Source organism: Pleurodeles waltl, chromosome 4_2 (assembly GCF_031143425.1).
Source record: "Pleurodeles waltl isolate 20211129_DDA chromosome 4_2, aPleWal1.hap1.20221129, whole genome shotgun sequence".
In the NCBI taxonomy this organism is placed as follows: Eukaryota; Metazoa; Chordata; class Amphibia; order Caudata; family Salamandridae; genus Pleurodeles; species Pleurodeles waltl.
In genome coordinates this window covers 1028548505-1028566184 of record NC_090443.1, presented here as the reverse complement: position 1 = coordinate 1028566184, position 17680 = coordinate 1028548505, and the positions used below count along the sequence as shown (strand labels likewise).

At 46.2% G+C, this 17680-nt stretch overlaps 1 protein-coding gene across 2 annotated transcripts in view; it reads left to right on the top strand.

Moving 5' to 3' along the window:
• The window catches only part of LOC138293639 (carnosine synthase 1-like), a 205572-nt gene that overhangs the window by 131782 nt on the left and 56110 nt on the right, over positions 1-17680 (top strand). For both annotated transcript variants that reach the window (XM_069232927.1, XM_069232928.1), the window contains 2 exons: positions 4149-4353; positions 9874-9959. In XM_069232927.1, the coding sequence (XP_069089028.1) occupies positions 4149-4353; positions 9874-9959 (291 nt within the window). The remainder of the gene's footprint in view (positions 1-4148; positions 4354-9873; positions 9960-17680) is intronic.

Here is a 17680-nt window from a genome sequence, read left to right as displayed (position 1 = left end):
AAAGACACGTTCAGGTCCAGGGCACACATGATATGGGCCAGTATGAGCATTATGAATTTGTCATTCTGCAGAAAGGCACTCAGAGGTCGAAGGTCTGCCCCTTCCTTCTTCCGCACAAGAAAATTGCAAGCGTAGCAACCTTCACCTATTTCCAAGTCTCAAACTCTTGGTAGCTCCTTTGAAAAGTAAAACTTGCACCTCTTGCAATAGAATGGACAGGTGTTCCTCTGAGATTTTCTCTGACGTGGGGGAAAGATTTGGCAGCACAGAAAGAAAGGGTAGGGTATAGCCATGCTGACTGATTTAAAGGAAACATCTGTCGGACATAATGGATCGCCATCCATGGAGAAAGTGCTAAATCAAGCTTCCTACCGGATATGCATCACCAGTGGCAAACTAAAGCAGCTCGTGGCTATTGCTACAGTGGACAGGGCTGGGAGCCTTCGTGCCCTTGTTGACCTGCATGTTGTCTGCCAGATCCACGTCCCTAGCCTCCAAAGGACTGGGGTGATTGCAGCAGTAGCTGGGGAAACTGGCACTGGGTGTTCACCAGCCCCATGAGAAGTCTTGGAATTTCCTACATTGGTAAGGAAACTGTCTGGCAAGGTTCAAAAGACCGCGGAGCATGCTGTGGCTTTCTTTGAAATGTTCAGAGCCAGAATCAGGTTTCTCGCCGAACAGGTGTGAACCATCAAAAGGCAAATCCAAGCAAGAGGCAGTGGAGCACCACACTGGTGCCAACCACCCTTTCCAGACATTCAGTAGTATCGAAGCCCGTAGGAATCATGGTCACATCTTGACAATCGGTCTTCTGGGACTGCAAGCAATACCTTGATGGCCTTGTCCTAGAAGGCATGCTTATAATGGCCCCACATGAGCTCAGTGCTAGCCTAGCCGAGAAGAACATTTGTTTTCCAAACTCCCTGTCCAGAAGAGTTGGGAGGAAATGAATTAAGATTTTCCTTTCTGGTTGAAGCCTGAACAACCAGACTTTACGGAATAGAATGTTTAATGATAAAATTAAGATGACCAGGCACCAATCTTTAATGTCTTGCCACCTGCCTGTTCACTGGTAGGCAAGAGCAGGGGTTTGAAAGAAAAGTCACAGAAAGGGGTCCCTAAGTTGATAAGGAGAGAAAACTAGGGAATCAAATCTATCTTTGCACAAAATGTCCCTCTCCTACAGGTTTATACATACAAACATAAATAACAAATAGAAACTAATTATGAAAGTGTATAAATCTTATTCCTAGTTCAAAGTACATAAAATATAAAAAAAAGATCCCACACAAAATTACTACTAACATCAAGACACAAAGACAACAAACAATTAATAACCATCACAAAAGCAGACTCCCGACTCATTCACAATAAAACAACAAATAAGACAACACTGATTTCCACAAACAATTATATATATCAATATAACAAATGCATTTCAGTATTTTATATATTTCTGTACTTTCTGTTGTCCAAGCTAATTGCAAATAGTCTTTTCACAATTTATCGGCACGTATCCTCGCCCTACTGGTAGGAGTCTTTCTATTCCAGCATTCTTTACATACATATTAATCAACTATCATTGGTATTCCATACTCTTGTGGATATTCCAAACATCACCTCCCAGATGTCAATAAAACTGTGGTGAAAATTCACTCGACCAGCCTTGATATTGAAACCCAAAGTCCTTAGGCCAGCTGTAGTGTTAACTGCCAACGCGCGTTTCGGTGGATTCCGAAATAAATTGATCCTTAACACCACCTTCCTCAGGGCTACCAAACCAAATATATAAACAAGCTGGAAGTTTCTCTGCATAGAAGTTAAACCACATTTATATTTATCTCTGTTAGATTGTCATTTGTGTCCTTACAATACTTCAGTTTAATAGGCACCACAAGATTGGCCATCACTGTGATGTAGTGAGTGTGCACTAAAAGTGCAAAGACACAAATATAAATCGCACACTTGCCAGACAGACACCTCCAGTCTTTCCTTGGCATGTTCCCCCGCCAGAGCAAGGCTGGTGGAAGGGGTGTTCCGGTGCCCCTCTGGGGGCACGTGCAATGCCCATGCTCTTGGCATGGGCAGTGCAGGGGTCCCCGTGCAGTGCCCTGTCGCGCAGGTCGGGTAGTGATCTGCACGACAGGTGCTGCTGCACCCGCCGCACTGAGTAATTGACGATGGCTCCATGTGGAGCCGTCAGCAATGTCCCGGCCCAGCAGAATGTTTGTAATTCGGCCGGCGGGGTCTCAAGGGGGCTGGCAGTCTATGAAAAGACCGCCAGCATGGACACAGCGGGTTTTCCGTGTTACTTTATTTTGGTAACACAAATATCAAAAATACCATAGAGACGATACTCCCTTAGGAGGTAAGTAATACATCAATTATATACACTAGTATGCAGAAATAGGCATAAAAGCAGTTAAAAAGAGCACAATTAGTGAAAATCACAATAGTTAGAAATGGGCCTATGGCGAGCACATACCATATACTAAGTAGAATGCGAAAGTCGGTCTCCCACCTAGGCAAATGTAGTATGTAGAGGGGAGCTGGGAGTACTAGAAAACCCCAAAAATAAGTACTAGAACCCACCCCAGTGACCAGGAAAACAGTAATTTTCCCAGAACGCACACAGAAACGTGAAGAAGGATTATGCAAAACCCAGAAGAGACTGCAAGACACCAACAGTGGATTCCTGGAAAAGAAGACCTGTGGAAGAAGGGCACCAAGTCCAAGAAGCACAGAAAAGTCCAGGAAGAACAGGAGCCCCTGCTAACCCGGATGAATGTGTAAAAGAATAACCACCGGTGAAGAAGAACAGTCAGTATTGCACCCAAGAAGACAAAGTCGGGTTCCTGGTTGGTACAAGTGATGTCCCATGCCGGATGGAGGATTGCAGACAAGTTTGCGTCGTCGGAGTCTGCCAATAAGCCTTGGTAAATGCAAAGCTTGCGGTTAGCTGAAAATGGCGCTGCCCGGGACCAGGAAGGACCAGGTGGACTCTACCCTGGAGGGGGAGTCAGATGGGGCTCACAGCAACTCAGAGAGCCCCCAGAAGACCAGCCAGCACACACAGGAGTCCCACAGCACGGGGACAAAGAAGGTGCACAAAAGGCCAATACAGCACTATGACAAAGGCTCCCACGTTGCCGGAGAACCACTCAGGAAGCTGTGCATCGTAGGATAGAGTGCTGGGGGCTGGAGCATCAAGTTGCACGAAGAACTTGGTGGAAGGATGCCAACAAGACTTGCCAGGTGCAAAACATTCGGTGCACGGGGGTACTGTCTTGCGTGGGGAGGCAAGCTCTTACCTCCACCAAAGTTGGACAGTTGGACATGAGGACCGCTGGGACGACTTCAGTCCACCACCCATGATGCAGGATCCACGCAGCTCAACAGGAGAGGGGATCCACGCAGCCGGTCGTCGTTGGAGTTGGTGCCTACAGAAGCAGTCTTAGGCTTCAGGAAACCCCAGCTGGAGACTTAAGTTGGAATTAATTGTACTTCTGTTATCCTCTGCTACCAGCTGCCACTTGCTGAAGATATACACTTTTGAGTCCAAGACTGCTGACCCCTGCTGCAGCAGGCATTGATACAGACATATAGACCTAAATAATACTTCCACAAGTAGAGGAAATACTAACACTCATCAGAAAAAAATACTATTCGTAAAATGCATGAAACATTATTAATTATTTATCATAAATCAGATTAACTAAATGAACTGAAATTAATATAATTAGAAAATAAGGACCTCATTTAAGATTGGTATTAATGATACAGCATGATATCACACAGAGGTTTATAATTAAGGGAGTTTAAGCAAGGAAGTTTAAGCAAGTGTCTAAATTTAAATCTAAAAGTTTTAGAATGTATCTGAATCAATGTTAGTGGTTGAAATATGTGGTAATCGAGATACCACTTTTTTGCCATTAACTACAGCAATCTAAATGAGGGCTGAGTTTGACATGTAAGTGATTTTGCACAGGCCTGGTGTCCTTTCAAAGACATCAGTCACAATCTACTGTTATGAAGTCTCCTTCTATTTCCCAACAAGCCTGTGGCTCCTAGACGCCTCCATGCCAAAGAAGTTTGCAAACTCTTCTTGCCCAATTCATTTCTGATGCACTTGAATATTTGTCTCACAGGTGGCAGTGAAGGCGGCTGGGTATCGATGGAGCAGGATGTCTAGCATAACCTTTCATCCAAGAAGTGACAGCTCTGGCATCCTTCTGGCAGTCAAGTCTCTACTGCAAAACCTGGAGGAAGGAGAGAGCCTGCTGTTGGAGGCGGTCTGCTCAACTCTCCCTGTGGTGCAGACACCTGTCCTGGAGACACCAGCTACTTTCAGACGTAAGAACAGCGTGACAAGAGTGGGGAGAGGGAGCAAGGGAACAGTAGCTTCCTAGATTTCTAAAGGTGCGTGACCACTACAGGATCCTGCTATCCTTTGAGTTACACCACTCATCGTTCCCAGGGACTACAGCCTCTTTACATCATAGACCGCACAACAAGCTCAGGGTCCCACCCCGTCATGGATTGAAGCCCTTTCAATGATGTACCAAGGCTCCACAGCACAGTCCAATATGTTACACTTCTATCATCTCCCTCAAAAACTCAACCACCTAAATAAAAAGTCTTAGGCATCATTATAAGTTATGAGCTAAATTCCAATCACTCAGCCAACAGGTAATGGAGTATGCGGGTCCCATCTCCTCAACAATTGAAGTCCTTTCAACGATGTTTCAAGGCTCCACAGTACAGTCCCCTGTGTTACACTTCTAGTATCTCCCTCAAGAACTAATTTCCCTAAATAAAGAGTCTTTAGAGTCCATACTATATCACTCTAAAGTAACCCCTTAGGAATTCAGACACCCTTCGTTCCTATTGAATAGCCATAGACTGTGCATAATACCCTTCCATGGCAGCACTCCCGTTTCCATTTCTGTGAGCTTCTGCCACTTTCTATTGGATGCCACTCATGTGAGTTCTCTTCATGAGCATACAAGTGTCCCTCAGTGAGATCAAAACAAGACAGTCGCCCATGCTGTGTGAACCGAGGGCAGCACAACTGTGGGTCGCTTCTCCCTCTTGCTGTGCCACCCAAGACAATGAGCAGAGGGCACCTACCTTTTAGAGGGAAGGCTTCAGTATATTTTCTGAAAAAGGAATTTACCACTGCTAAAGGTGGCACAAAACCATCTAAGGTTGCCAACTGTTGTGTGGGGGAGGAGTCAACATGCATCAGAAGGCATGGAAAATAAAGGGGCAACTGAGGGACCAGTGGTCCAGGGCATACTGCTCACTGTCTTCAAAGCCAGCAGAGGCTCACAGGCCACTTTCCTCACCCTTCTCCGTGTGAGAAAGAGAGTTATGTTGTAATATGAGAGGGCAGCATACCAGGGTAAGGTTATAGTGTTGGGGGAGGGGATAGTCTGCCTGGGAGGGAGCATGCAGCAAGATGCTGGGTGATGGTGTGGTTGATTTCTGGTGCGAGAGATCAACAGCATGGAGCTAAAACCAATCAGTAAATTCGGGGCCAGAATCTTTGGCGGCATCACAAAGCAACCAAATATTTTATTTTCTTCTTTTTCTACTATTATACTTTTCTTCCTTCTACCCTCTCTGTCTTCTTCCATCTATCTACTGCCCTTTCACACCTATACATCACCACTTGTTTTCACACTTATTCGTCTCCATAAATTCATCACTAACCACCTACTATCTCCCTATCTTCACCTTGTTTCATCTGACATCTGTCTCTTTCCACTTGTCTCCATCTTTGTTCACATCTTTACATCTCCAATGCTCTCCATCGCATTTCACAAGAGTCAATCCCCGGAGATCTCCTTTTCCCTTAACACTTACCCATTTCCACCTTCTTTTCACAGCCATTTCCACCTGTCCCCGACTCTATCTCTCTGCACATCTGTCTACCTCCTTTGAACTCACTCCTTTTAATTTAATCGCCCCGATCCTCTCCATCTCTCTTCACACCTACTTATGTTCTACTGTCTCCTTCTCTATCCTTTTATTCTTTAACAGTCTCAATCTCCCTTTACTTGTGTCCTGCCCTAGTGCTCTGTATCTCACTTTAAATGCATCCATCTCCACTTGTCTCCCACATTTTTCTACTTATTGACTGCCACCATTCTCCTTCTCCCTTCACCTTCTATCCATCTCATGTTTGCTTGTATCTCCACACTTCACCATCTCTATCAGTCTCTTTTCTCTTCACACCAAGCCATCTCCAATTCTTACCATCAGTCTCACACCTGTCCATCTCCACTGCTCTTTACTACTCTTCCCACCAATCAATCACCTGTGCTTTACATATATCTATCTCTAGTGCTCTGGGTCTTTCTTCACACCCATCCACTCCACCTGTTTTCACACATATCTAGCCCCATTGATTCATCTCCGCCTGCCTCCTCTCTTCCCAACTATCTATGCTGACTTGTCTCCTTTACTTTTCCCATTTATGCAAATCCACATATCTACCTCCCACTTTGTAAGTATTATTATCCAGTGTACTCCCTTCACACCTGCATGTCTACATCTGCATCCAGCTCACTTCACACCTATCCTCCACATTTCTATCTCTCTCTTCACACCTGTTATTCTTCAATAGGCTCCCTTTTCATGCCCTTCCATCGCGATCTTTATCCACTTCACACCTATCCATCTGTTCCCATCTCAAGTATCAACCCCCAGGGCCCTTTATGTTTTGTCACACTTTCCCATCTTCAACTATCTCTGTCTCTGTCCACACTAGTTCGTCTCCACCTGTCTCTGTCTCTCTTCACACCTTTCTTCATCTCCAGTGATCTCTACCTCTCTCCACACTGGTGTGTCTTCAGTTCTCTCTTTCTTTCTTCACATCGATCCATCTCCAGCGCTCTACATCTCTATTCTCACAGATCAATCACCAGTGCTGTCCATCTATATTCACACTGAGCCATCTCCAGTTCTCTCTAGCTCTATTAGCACCAATCCATCTCCAGTGCTCTCCATCTCTCTTCATACCAATCCATTTCCAGTGCTTTCCATCACTCTTCTCACGCATCCAACTCCAGTGCTGTCTATCTCTTTTCACACTTAATCATCTCCAATGCTCTCCATCTTCCTTCACACTGATCCATCTACAGTGCTCTCCATCTCTATTCCCAGCAGTCCATCTCCAATGCTCTCCGTCTCTCTACGCATCAATCCATCCGAGTGCTCTCCATCTCTATTCACACTGATCCATCCCAGGGTGCTCTTTATCTCTCTTCACACCGATGCATCTCCAGTGCTCTCCATCTCTCTTCTCAGTGATCTATCTCCAATGCTCTCCACTTCTTTTCACACTGACCCATTCCCAGTGCTCTCCATCTTTCTTACACCAATCCATCTCTAGTGCTCTCCATTTCAATTCACACTTGTCCATTCCCAGTGCTCTCCATCTCTATTCACACCAATCCAACTTCAGTGCTCTCCATCTCTATTCGCGCCAATCCATCCCCAGTGCTCTCCATCTCTATTTACACCGATCCATCTCCAGTGCTCTCCATCTCTTTTCACACAATCCATCTCCAAAGCTCTCCATCTCTCTTCACATCGATCCATCTCCAATGCTCTCCATCTCTCTTCACACCATCCATCTCCAATGCTCTCCATCTCTATTCCCACTGTTCTGTCTCCAGTGTTCTCTATCTCTTTTCACACAGATTCATCCCCAGTGCTCTCCATCTCTATTCCCACCAATTCTTCTCCACTGCTCTCCATTGCTCTTCACACTGATCTGTCTCGCGTGCTCTTCATCTTTCTTCATACCAATCTATGCCCAGTGCTCTCCATCGCTCTTCTCACTGATCCGTCTCCAGTGCTCTCCATCTCTCTTCCCACCGATCCATATTCAATGCTATCACAATTCACGCCAAAGTTCTACATCTCACTCAGCACCTATCCTTCTCCACCTTTCTAGTTCTCTCATCACACCTATTATTCTTCAGATCTCGCCCTTTGATGGCTGTCCATATCCACCTGTCTATTTCTCACGTCACACCTATACATCTCCGCCTGATTTAATCTCTCTTCACAAGTATGAATCCCAGCACTCTTCAGACTAATCCCTTTTTAATGCTCTGTCTCTTTCCACACTGATCCATCTTCAATGGTTTCCATCTCTCTTCATACTTCTCATTCTCCAAATGTCTCCACCTCGCTTCACACCTATCCATTTCCAGTGCTCGCTCTCACTTATCACTGCTCTGAAACTCTCCATCTCTTGTCACATCCATCTATCTATAGTGCTCTTCATCTCTCTTGACACTGGTCAACCTCCAATGCTCTCTGTCTCTATTAATCCCGACCCATCTCCAGCGCTCTTCATCTCTCTTTACACTGATCCATCTCCAGTGCTCTCCATCCCTAGTCACACTGATCCATCTCCAGTGCCCTCTATCGCTAGTCACACTGATCCATCTCCAGTGCCCTCTATCCCTAGTCACACTGATCCATATCCAGCGCTCTCCATCTCTAGTCACACCGATTCATTCCCAGCGCTCTCCATCTCTAGTCACACCGATTCATCCCCAGTGCTCTCTATCTCCATTCACACTGACCTGTCTCCAGTGCTCTCCACTTCTACACCTGTCTATTTGCAGTCCCATCCATCTCTCTTCACACTTGTACACCCGAGTGCTCTCCATCTCTATTCTCATCGATCCATATCCAATCCTCCACAATCTCCATTCACACCGATCCATCTCCATTGCCCTACATTTCTCTTTACACCAGTCTATCTCCAACTCTCTCCACCTGCAACCTCAAGCCAGTCATCAACACATCTTAATTTCAGTTCCTTGTTACACATATGCATCTTTTTCCATGGCTTTTAACGACCCCCCCCCCACTTTACTTATTATTACATTGCATCCTGCCTATTCTCAAGCTACCTTTTCATATCCTTCCCCTCCATTCCCATGTATTCACTTCTGTCAGTCTCTGCCCATCTAGCTCCTCTCTCTTCATCTTCTCTGCATTTTCTCTACATAATATTCTCGTATTGTCTTATCACTCCTTGCAACTCCCATTTGTCCCTTGTTTTATGTTCCTTTCCTTTGTCCCTTCACTTTCTTCTTTCTATCCTCTTATTCTCAATGTTCACTTGTCTCATTTCTTCTCTCAATGTTCTACTTGCCTCCCTCTCTTCAATTTCCTTTACATTCCTCTATATTCATCTCATTTTTACTGCCCTTCCTTCTGTTGCCTTCCTTCAATAATAGCTGTAGCCCTTCCTTATCTTTACTGTCTCTTCAATTCCCCTCCCTTTCTTTCCCTGGTCTCTTCTTTCAACCCGTGAAGAGTTATCAATTCTCCCCACCCTTTCATTTTGGTCCTCCACTTGTTTGTTTTTGTCTGCATCTTGCCTGGTTCCCTTCCTATCCCTCTTCCTCTCACTCCTCTACCCAATGTATCAATCATCTTCTTTTTGCTATCACTTTATCTCTTTCTTCCTAGCTCTGATCTTCCATATCATTTTTTCTTATCTAAAAAGGTCTCCCCATTTCGCCCCTTCTCACCTCCTCTTATCTCTCTTTATTCTGTTTCTCCTCTTCTTCTCATTATTTCTTGTTTCACTGTAATTCCCTTTCAATCAGGGACTCTCTCATCCTCCTCTGTTTTTCTCCCCTCTATATTGTTTTCTCTTTTCTCACTAACGTCTTTTTCACTTTGCCCCATTCATCATTCCCTGTTTCTCCTTCACTTCCTCACTGTACCTCTCCTTTCTCTTTATTCCTCCTGTCTCTTAACCCCTTCTCTCAACCATCTCCTCTTTTTCCATCTCTCTCTTCTTGTTCCTTTTATTTTATTCTCTCGCCCTCCCAGGGAGCTCGTTCCCGAGGCCCGACCTGGCGGTTCGGATCTGCACCGTCGTCTGCAGATCCCGCGGAGACCGGCCTCAGCTAAGCAAGGTAACGGGGGCAGCCTTTGTCCCTCCCTCCTAGTGTCAGCCTGAGTCCTTCTCAGGGGCCTCAGCCTCTCTTCCAAAGGTCACCAACATGACTGAGAACTAAGCGATCCATCTTAGAAGGTGGGGAGAGAAAGGGTTTAGTCCCCACTAACACCCTGGAAATGGAGGTTAGCTGTGAACCGATATGTGAGGCAATGACAACTTTGTGTTTTAATGCCATTTGGTTTCTTTGTACTTATGACTCAATCACAGAAAACTGCAGAATTTTTAGGCAAATAAAAAACAAACAAGTGGAGGATTAGAAGACAACCTATAATAAAATCTGGCAGTGCAATGGTGGTCTATTAACCAGCAAATGTGCCTCCTCAGTTATCTTCCTAGACCACCTGAAAGGTGGAAAAAAGGGAAACAGCTTTTGAAATCAGAGGACATCTGGTGACCAAGATGAACTTTGAATCAAAGAGAAAACGTTTCTTAGAGTCCACATGGGCTTGGGAGTTTTTCTTTACAGAGAATTGAAAAGATTGATATTATGGTTTTCTTGGAGCCTTGACTGAAATGCAAGAGTGTGAGTGTCTGGTCAAATGCTTCTTTCGCCTATTAAACTTGCAATAACCTCTACTGGGCCTGCCTGAAGTCTGTTCTGTTGCAGAGACAAACACTCTCAACACGCACTCTCCGGCTTGTATTTGCTGCTCCAATAGACACATCACACATTGGCATGAATGTGTCTCAATTAGATAGTAGTTCTTGGTCACACCAGGTTCTAGCACCATAGAAAAAAAGAATCACAGTCCAACATCCAGAAACTTGAACTTTAGATTTGATATCACAGTTACGTAAGCGGGAAATGCCACCAAGACTCGTTCAGACATCACACATTAATAAGGAGAAATCTGAATCGAAATAGCCATCTACCTAAAAAGCTCTTGTTTCCAGAAAAGGGGAATGTGCAACAAACGGCTTCAAATTTCTGCCCAAGTTGGAAGTGGAAGCAGAATTCTAAAAACAGCGGTTAAATACTGGTGCATGTAGAGAAACCTATACCACTTTAAAGTGGTTATCATTAAAGAAAAAAGTAGAAAATAAGTGTTTTGGTAGGGGCATCATACCTTAGGAAGGAGGAATTTACAGTCAGTAGTTATTAAATGACTCCTGTGCATTGTGAATTAGGAGTTTCAATCTAACAAGACGCAGCCTTGAACATTCTTAGGATGGATTCTGATCGAATAGTTGGGGACCAGTGTCTGCATGGGTTCCTAACACAGGAACGTAGAAGTTTAAATTGAATATTTGTAAATGACATTTAACCAATTTAGAATTGGCTCACAGAAAGTGGTGCATGGACATGGGATCCACTTTTTCAGGAAGAGGACTGTCAATGGATAAAAATGGCCTATTTGTCGTCAAAGGCAATTCCATGCTTTTTCATATCCAAATTATAAAGGCATTCAAATGCAATAAAGGTTTTGCTCATGAAACATTAAGGGGAATCTGTTGGAAAGTGGATTATTGGTAAGGGCAGGTAAGTCACTTAGGTCCAGTTAAGTCTCCATAAATTAAACCCAGCTCAACCCTTGGTAGCTTGGCAACAAGCGACAAGGCTTAATTTAGGAGACTACTGTATAAAGCATTTAAAAATCACAAAACAGTAAATAAGTAAAACACAAAACACAATACAAATCCAACACCAATTTATAACAATAGATTATATTTTTATCTATAAAATGACACCAAAACAATTAAAATCGGATAAGGGGAACCGTATATATGAATTTTTAAAGAATTACTGTTTTCTAGCAAATAGAAATGAAAAGCGCCATTCTCTTCCAGGGGATCCTCATCAATAGTCATAAACATTGAATATTCCCGCCCTTGTGCGGGGACCCCGGAGCATATATAAAATATATACACATTATACATGTGTAACAAACAGTCATGCAGGCTATCATGTTAAAAACAGGCTAAAATGCTTTATTTCTATGAAGTTTTTTTTTTTTTTTTTTTTTTTTTTAAATACTACAATAGAGCATAAATAAGTACCCAAGCTCCTAAAACTAGGCTTGGGGAAGTACGCAGTAGCAAACTCTAGTGAAAAAATAGAGAAAACTGCATTGAAAAACAATGAAGCATTCTTAGCCAATAGGCTGCATGTAGGTTAACACAGGAGAACCATAAAAACTTTGGCACTGTGCCTTTAAGACCCTGAGCACCTCCAGTATCCCACCATGCCTCAGGGGTGAAGGAAAGGTGACAGTTGGTTCACAGTTAGGTCAGTTCTTTTTTCCGGCTCCTTCTGAGAGGATCCTGGAGCATTGAGCTCTCAGTTTTTCTGAGTTTTCCTCAGAAAAATTCTTTAAAAAAGCGTTTTTTCACTTTTCACTCGACAAGTAACATCTTTGTCTGAGCTAGGAAGGTTTTTTCTGACAGAAAAATGCCTTCTCTTTTTGTCAAATGCCCTGCTTGTGGGAAGAAGAAGGCCCAGTCAGATCCCCACTCTCTGTGCATAGTGTGCCTGCCTCAGAGTCACTGCCCTGACACTTGTAAGTACTGTAAGAACATGTCTAGGAGGACTCTGAAAGACAGAGAGAAGATCCGACTTCATGGGCTTCAGGAGAGGAAAAGAACATCGTCCTCCTCACTCCCCAGGCATCCAGAAGGCCATTCTCAGGAGAGAATGGCCCGGTCGACGTCGACAGGTAGGAAAATACCTGTTTGTTCACCGTCGACGTCGTCGCTACCACCGTCCCACCGGCATAGATCGCCGTCGACGGCGACGCACCCGACGTCGAAGGGAACGGCGTCGAGGGAACATCAGAGTAGGGGCAGGTCTCCGTCGACGGCAGCCCGCCGATCGACGTCGAGCCACCGCCGGCATGCCCGGTCGCCGCCAAAGGCCGTGCGCCCCCCGACGTCAGGACACACGACGTCGAGATCTCCACGACGGCACGGGAAACATCCGCCGTCAACCTCCCATCGCTCCACGTCGAGGCACACGACGGCGAGCAGGTCGAGGTCCAAGGAACGCCGTTCGACGTCAAGGCACTCAACGTCGAGGCAATCAACGGCGAGGCAGGACCAACCGACTGGGCGTCCTTCGACGTCGAAACAGCCATCGACGTCGACGCAGGTTTTACCTGTCCAACAGGGAGCAGAACATCGCCCCTCGCCAGACAAGGCTCAGTCTCCAGTGGTCTCCATACCGAGCGACTCTTCTCGGTCAAGAGCATCTCCTGGGCATGTCTCGCCCATCAACCTATCTCCGAGATGGCTGGAGAGCCTCAACAGACCAGCGGCCTCCCCAGATTCGCAATTCGCGAATGTATTCACCCACTGCCTCCCCGCCAAGAACGCCATCGCCGACAGCCGGGGCAGAACGGGCTCGTTCAGCTCCTCGACAGCCGACCGCGAGGCCTAGGTGCTCGGCTACAGCGTCCCGCAGCAGATCTCGCTCTCAACGGAGATCCAGGTCGCGCTCAAGAAGATCACCCTCTTGGTCTTCATCAGGTTCTTCTGTCAGGCGTTACTCACCTACTCTTACAGATTCACCACCTGCTAGAGTCTCACCAGTGGATGACATAACCACTTTCAACGAGGTGTTGCTAAGAGGAGCACAGAAACTCAATATAGAGGTTCCAGAACCATCTACCTCCTCATCAATCATCTTTGAGACACTACAACAGAGATCAGCGTCGAAAAAGTTGCTGCCTCTAGTGCCTGGTTTGTTGCAGCCGACCATGGACACTTTTCTGGCCCCAGCCTCGCTTAAGTCTGCCCCGGCTCGGATTCTTAAAAAGTACAAGGCTCCAGAGCAAGACCCTTTATTCCTTAGGAAGGATCCGCCACCAGACTCAGTGATCATAGCTGCCGCCCGAAAGACCCACTCGGTGGCATCTTCATCCACGGTACCCCCGGATAAAGAGAGCAGGCATTTAGACTCTCTGGGAAGAAAGATGTGCGGGACAGCGGCTTCAGCAATGAAGGTCTCTAGTGCGTCTGCGCTCCTGGGCAGGTACGATCGTTCTCTGTGGGATTCCCTCAGTAGATTTACAGAAAAACTGCCCAGAGAAGACAGGCAAGATTTCCAAGAGATTCTACAGGAAGGATGCCTGGTATCTAACCAAGTTATCAGCGCGGCAGCGGATGGGGCGGATTTGGCGGCTCATGGGTACGCACATGGTATCTGTGCGAGGAGATCTTCCTGGCTGAGGCTCACTGGCTTGAAACAGGAGGCACAACAACGTATCCTGAATCTCCCATTTGCCGGGAATTCTCTATTCGGTGCCCATGCAGACGAAGAGATGGCCCGCATGAAGACCGAGGTGGATACCATGAAGGCGGTAGGCCTCGAAAGAAGGAAAGATTTCAGGCGGAGGTACAGACCGTACGATAGACGCCCTTTCCAACAGAGGGTTCAAACCCCTCATTGGTCGCAAAGGTCTCAGCAACGACAGGGACGCCCTCTGTTTCAGCGAAGAAACACAAGGGAGCGAGGGTCAAGTAGACCTCAACAGTCCACTCCAAAAGCACCCACTAAGCAATGAAGTCTCGCTTCCCTCGACACTGTACACCACTCCGGTGGGGGGAAGTATTATTGCTCATCTTCACGAGTGGCACTCTATCACAAGAGACAAATGGGTGCTCAATATTGTCGAACATGGCTATTCTCTCCTTTTCAAGCAGCCTCCACCACACTTGCCACCAACCAAACACAATCCGGCTCATCTCACCTTGCTACGCAAGGAGGCTCTCGCCCTCCTAAGAAAGAATGCCATAGAAAGGGTTCCACCTGCCCACAGAGGAAAGGGGGTCTACTCCCGTTACTTTCTAGTAGCAAAGAAGGGTCAAGAGGGCGTTTTCAGGCCAATCCTGGATCTAAGACTGCTGAACAAATACATAAGAAAGCAGAAGTTCAGAATGCTAGCGCTTCACCAAATTTTCCCTCAACTGCATCAGGGAGACTGGATGTGCTCCATCGACCTGCAGGATGCGTATTTCCACATCCCAATAGCTCCAAAGCATCGAAAATTCCTGCGCTTTCGAGTAGCGTTACAGCATTACCAGTTCAGGGTTCTACCCTTTGGCCTGAAATCTGCTCCAAGAGTTTTCTCGAAATGTATGGCAGTGGTGGCGGCGCATCTACGAAGACAAAGGATATACATATATCCATACCTAGACGACTGGCTACTAAAGGCTTCTTCTCCGGAGCAGGCGAGAAGCCATCGCGACATTGTACTAGGAGTTTGCGAAGCTCTAGGTCTTCAGGTCAATTACCAGAAGTCAACCTTGACTCCAACGCAGAGTCTTCACTACCTAGGAGCTATCATAAACACAGAACTACAAAAAGTGTATCCTTCGGAGGAACGACTGTCCTCAATAAATATGAAGTGCCAGGACCTGTTGAGAGCCAGCGCACCTACGGCACGTCAGGTGACATCACTACTGGGCTCCATGGCATCGTGCATCTTTATTGTCCCAAATGCCAGACTCCACATGAGACCCCTCCAAGAGGCATTGGAGGCCAATTGGAGCCAAAGAACAGGTCGCTGGGAAGACACAATGCGGCTACCGGAGGTAGCACTGCAGTCATTGAGATGGTGGATGCACAGACCTCACCTGTCAGTGGGCGCTCCGTTTCACCAGGTACTTCCATCCGACACTCTGGTAACGGATGCGTCTCTTCAGGGATGGGGGGCTCATCTGGGTCCTTTTCAAGCGCAGGGTCTGTGGTCAGACAAGGAGAAGCAGTACCACATCAATCTGCTAGAACTCAGAGCGGTCCATCTGGCTCTCAAGTCTTTCACACCGCTAATTCAGGGGAAAACTCTATTGATACAGACGGACAATACAACCACGATGTATTACTTGAACAAACAAGGGGGAACGAGATCCCTACCCCTTTCACGAGAGTCCCAAGCGATATGGCATTGGCTCCTGGCCAGAGGAATGTCAATCACAGCAGTTCACCTGCCAGGTCAGCAGAACGTAGAAGCAGACTTTCTAAGCAGACACCTGGAGGACGTTCACGATTGGGTCCTGCACGACGAAGTCGCAGAATACATCTTCGCGCAATGGGGTCGGCCTCAACTGGACCTCTTCGCAGACGATGTAAACAGGAAATGCCCAGACTTCGCATCCAGGTTCTACCGTCCAGGATCTCGAGGGAATGCCCTGTTGATCGACTGGTCAGGGACATTTCTTTACGCTTTTCCTCCGACTCCCCTCATTCCGGCAGTGATCAGCAAACTTTACGGATCCAGGACCAGAATGATTCTTATAGCGCCACAATGGCCTCGACAATTCTGGTACACGGATCTCCTCAACCTGTCGGAAAAACCTCACAGGAGGCTGCCGTGCAGACCGGATCTTCTGAGCAGAATGGAGGGCAGGATTCTGCATCCCAACCTACCCTCTCTGAGCTTAACAGCATGGCTCCTGAATTCCTGCAGTATGGGCACCTAGGACTCTCGCAGGAGTGCATGAACATCTTGAAAGAGTCTAAACGGCCTTCCACGCGGCGTTCCTACGCTTTTAAGTGGAAGAGATTCTACATATGGTGCTGTCAGCAAGGCCATAATCCCATACGGGCGCAGGATGACGTCATACTGTCCTATTTGCTTCACCTAGCGAAATCCGGTCTGCAGGTATCATCTATTAAGGTACATTTGTCTGCTATTACTGCCTATCGCAAGTCACCTTCTCAGGAATCCTTCTTTACGAAACCTGTAGTCAAGGATTTCTTAGAAGGTTTGAAGAAAGTTTTTCCGCCAATTCGGAGGCCTTCTCCTCCGTGGGAACTGAACATAGTCCTAGCAAAACTTATGGGCCCTCCTTTCGAGCCTATCCATAAGGCCTCCTTACAACACCTTACGTGGAAAACGGCTTTTCTGGTGGCCATTACTTCAGCGAGGAGGGTCAGTGAGATCCAGGCCTTGTCTGCAAAAGAACCGTACACGGTTTTTCATGACAATAGAGTAGTTCTGCGAACTCACCCATCTTTCCTTCCGAAGGTGGTGTCAGAATTCCATATTAATCAGACCATAACTTTACCGACGTTCTTTCCCAATCCGGAAACTCCGGCTGAGAAAGCATTGCACTCATTAGACTTGAAAAGAGTGCTGAAATTTTATCTGGACAAGACAAAATCGATTAGAAACTCTAACCGCTTGTTTGTGAACTATGGTCATTTAAGGACAGGAGAAGCAGCATCTAAGCGAACAATATCAAGATGGATAGTCTCTTGTATTGTTAATACTTACCAGCTAGCTAATAGACAATTGCTAGCGCGGCCTAGAGCGCATTCCACAAGGGGAAAAGCGGCTACAGCTGCTCTCCTTAACAATGTTCCTATATCTGAGATTTGTAAGGCTGCTACATGGAAGTCTGTCCATACTTTTACAAGACATTATTGTTTAGACTCAGATGCAAGAGCGGATGCCCAAGTGGGGCAGGCCTCTCTAAGGAATTTATTTGCGTAAGACATGTCTATTCCTGCACTTCTATCGGACAGTCCGCTGGGTTTAGGGATGGGCTTGCTAATCTATTCAATGTTTATGACTATTGATGAGGATCCCCTGGAAGAGAAGGATAAGTTACTTACCTGTAAATCCTAGTTCTCTTCCAGGGGTATCCTCATCAAAGTCATAAACAACCCACCCTCCTCCCCGGACACACGTCTACTGGAAGTGCAGGACAGACAGTATTTTGATTCAATTATACAAA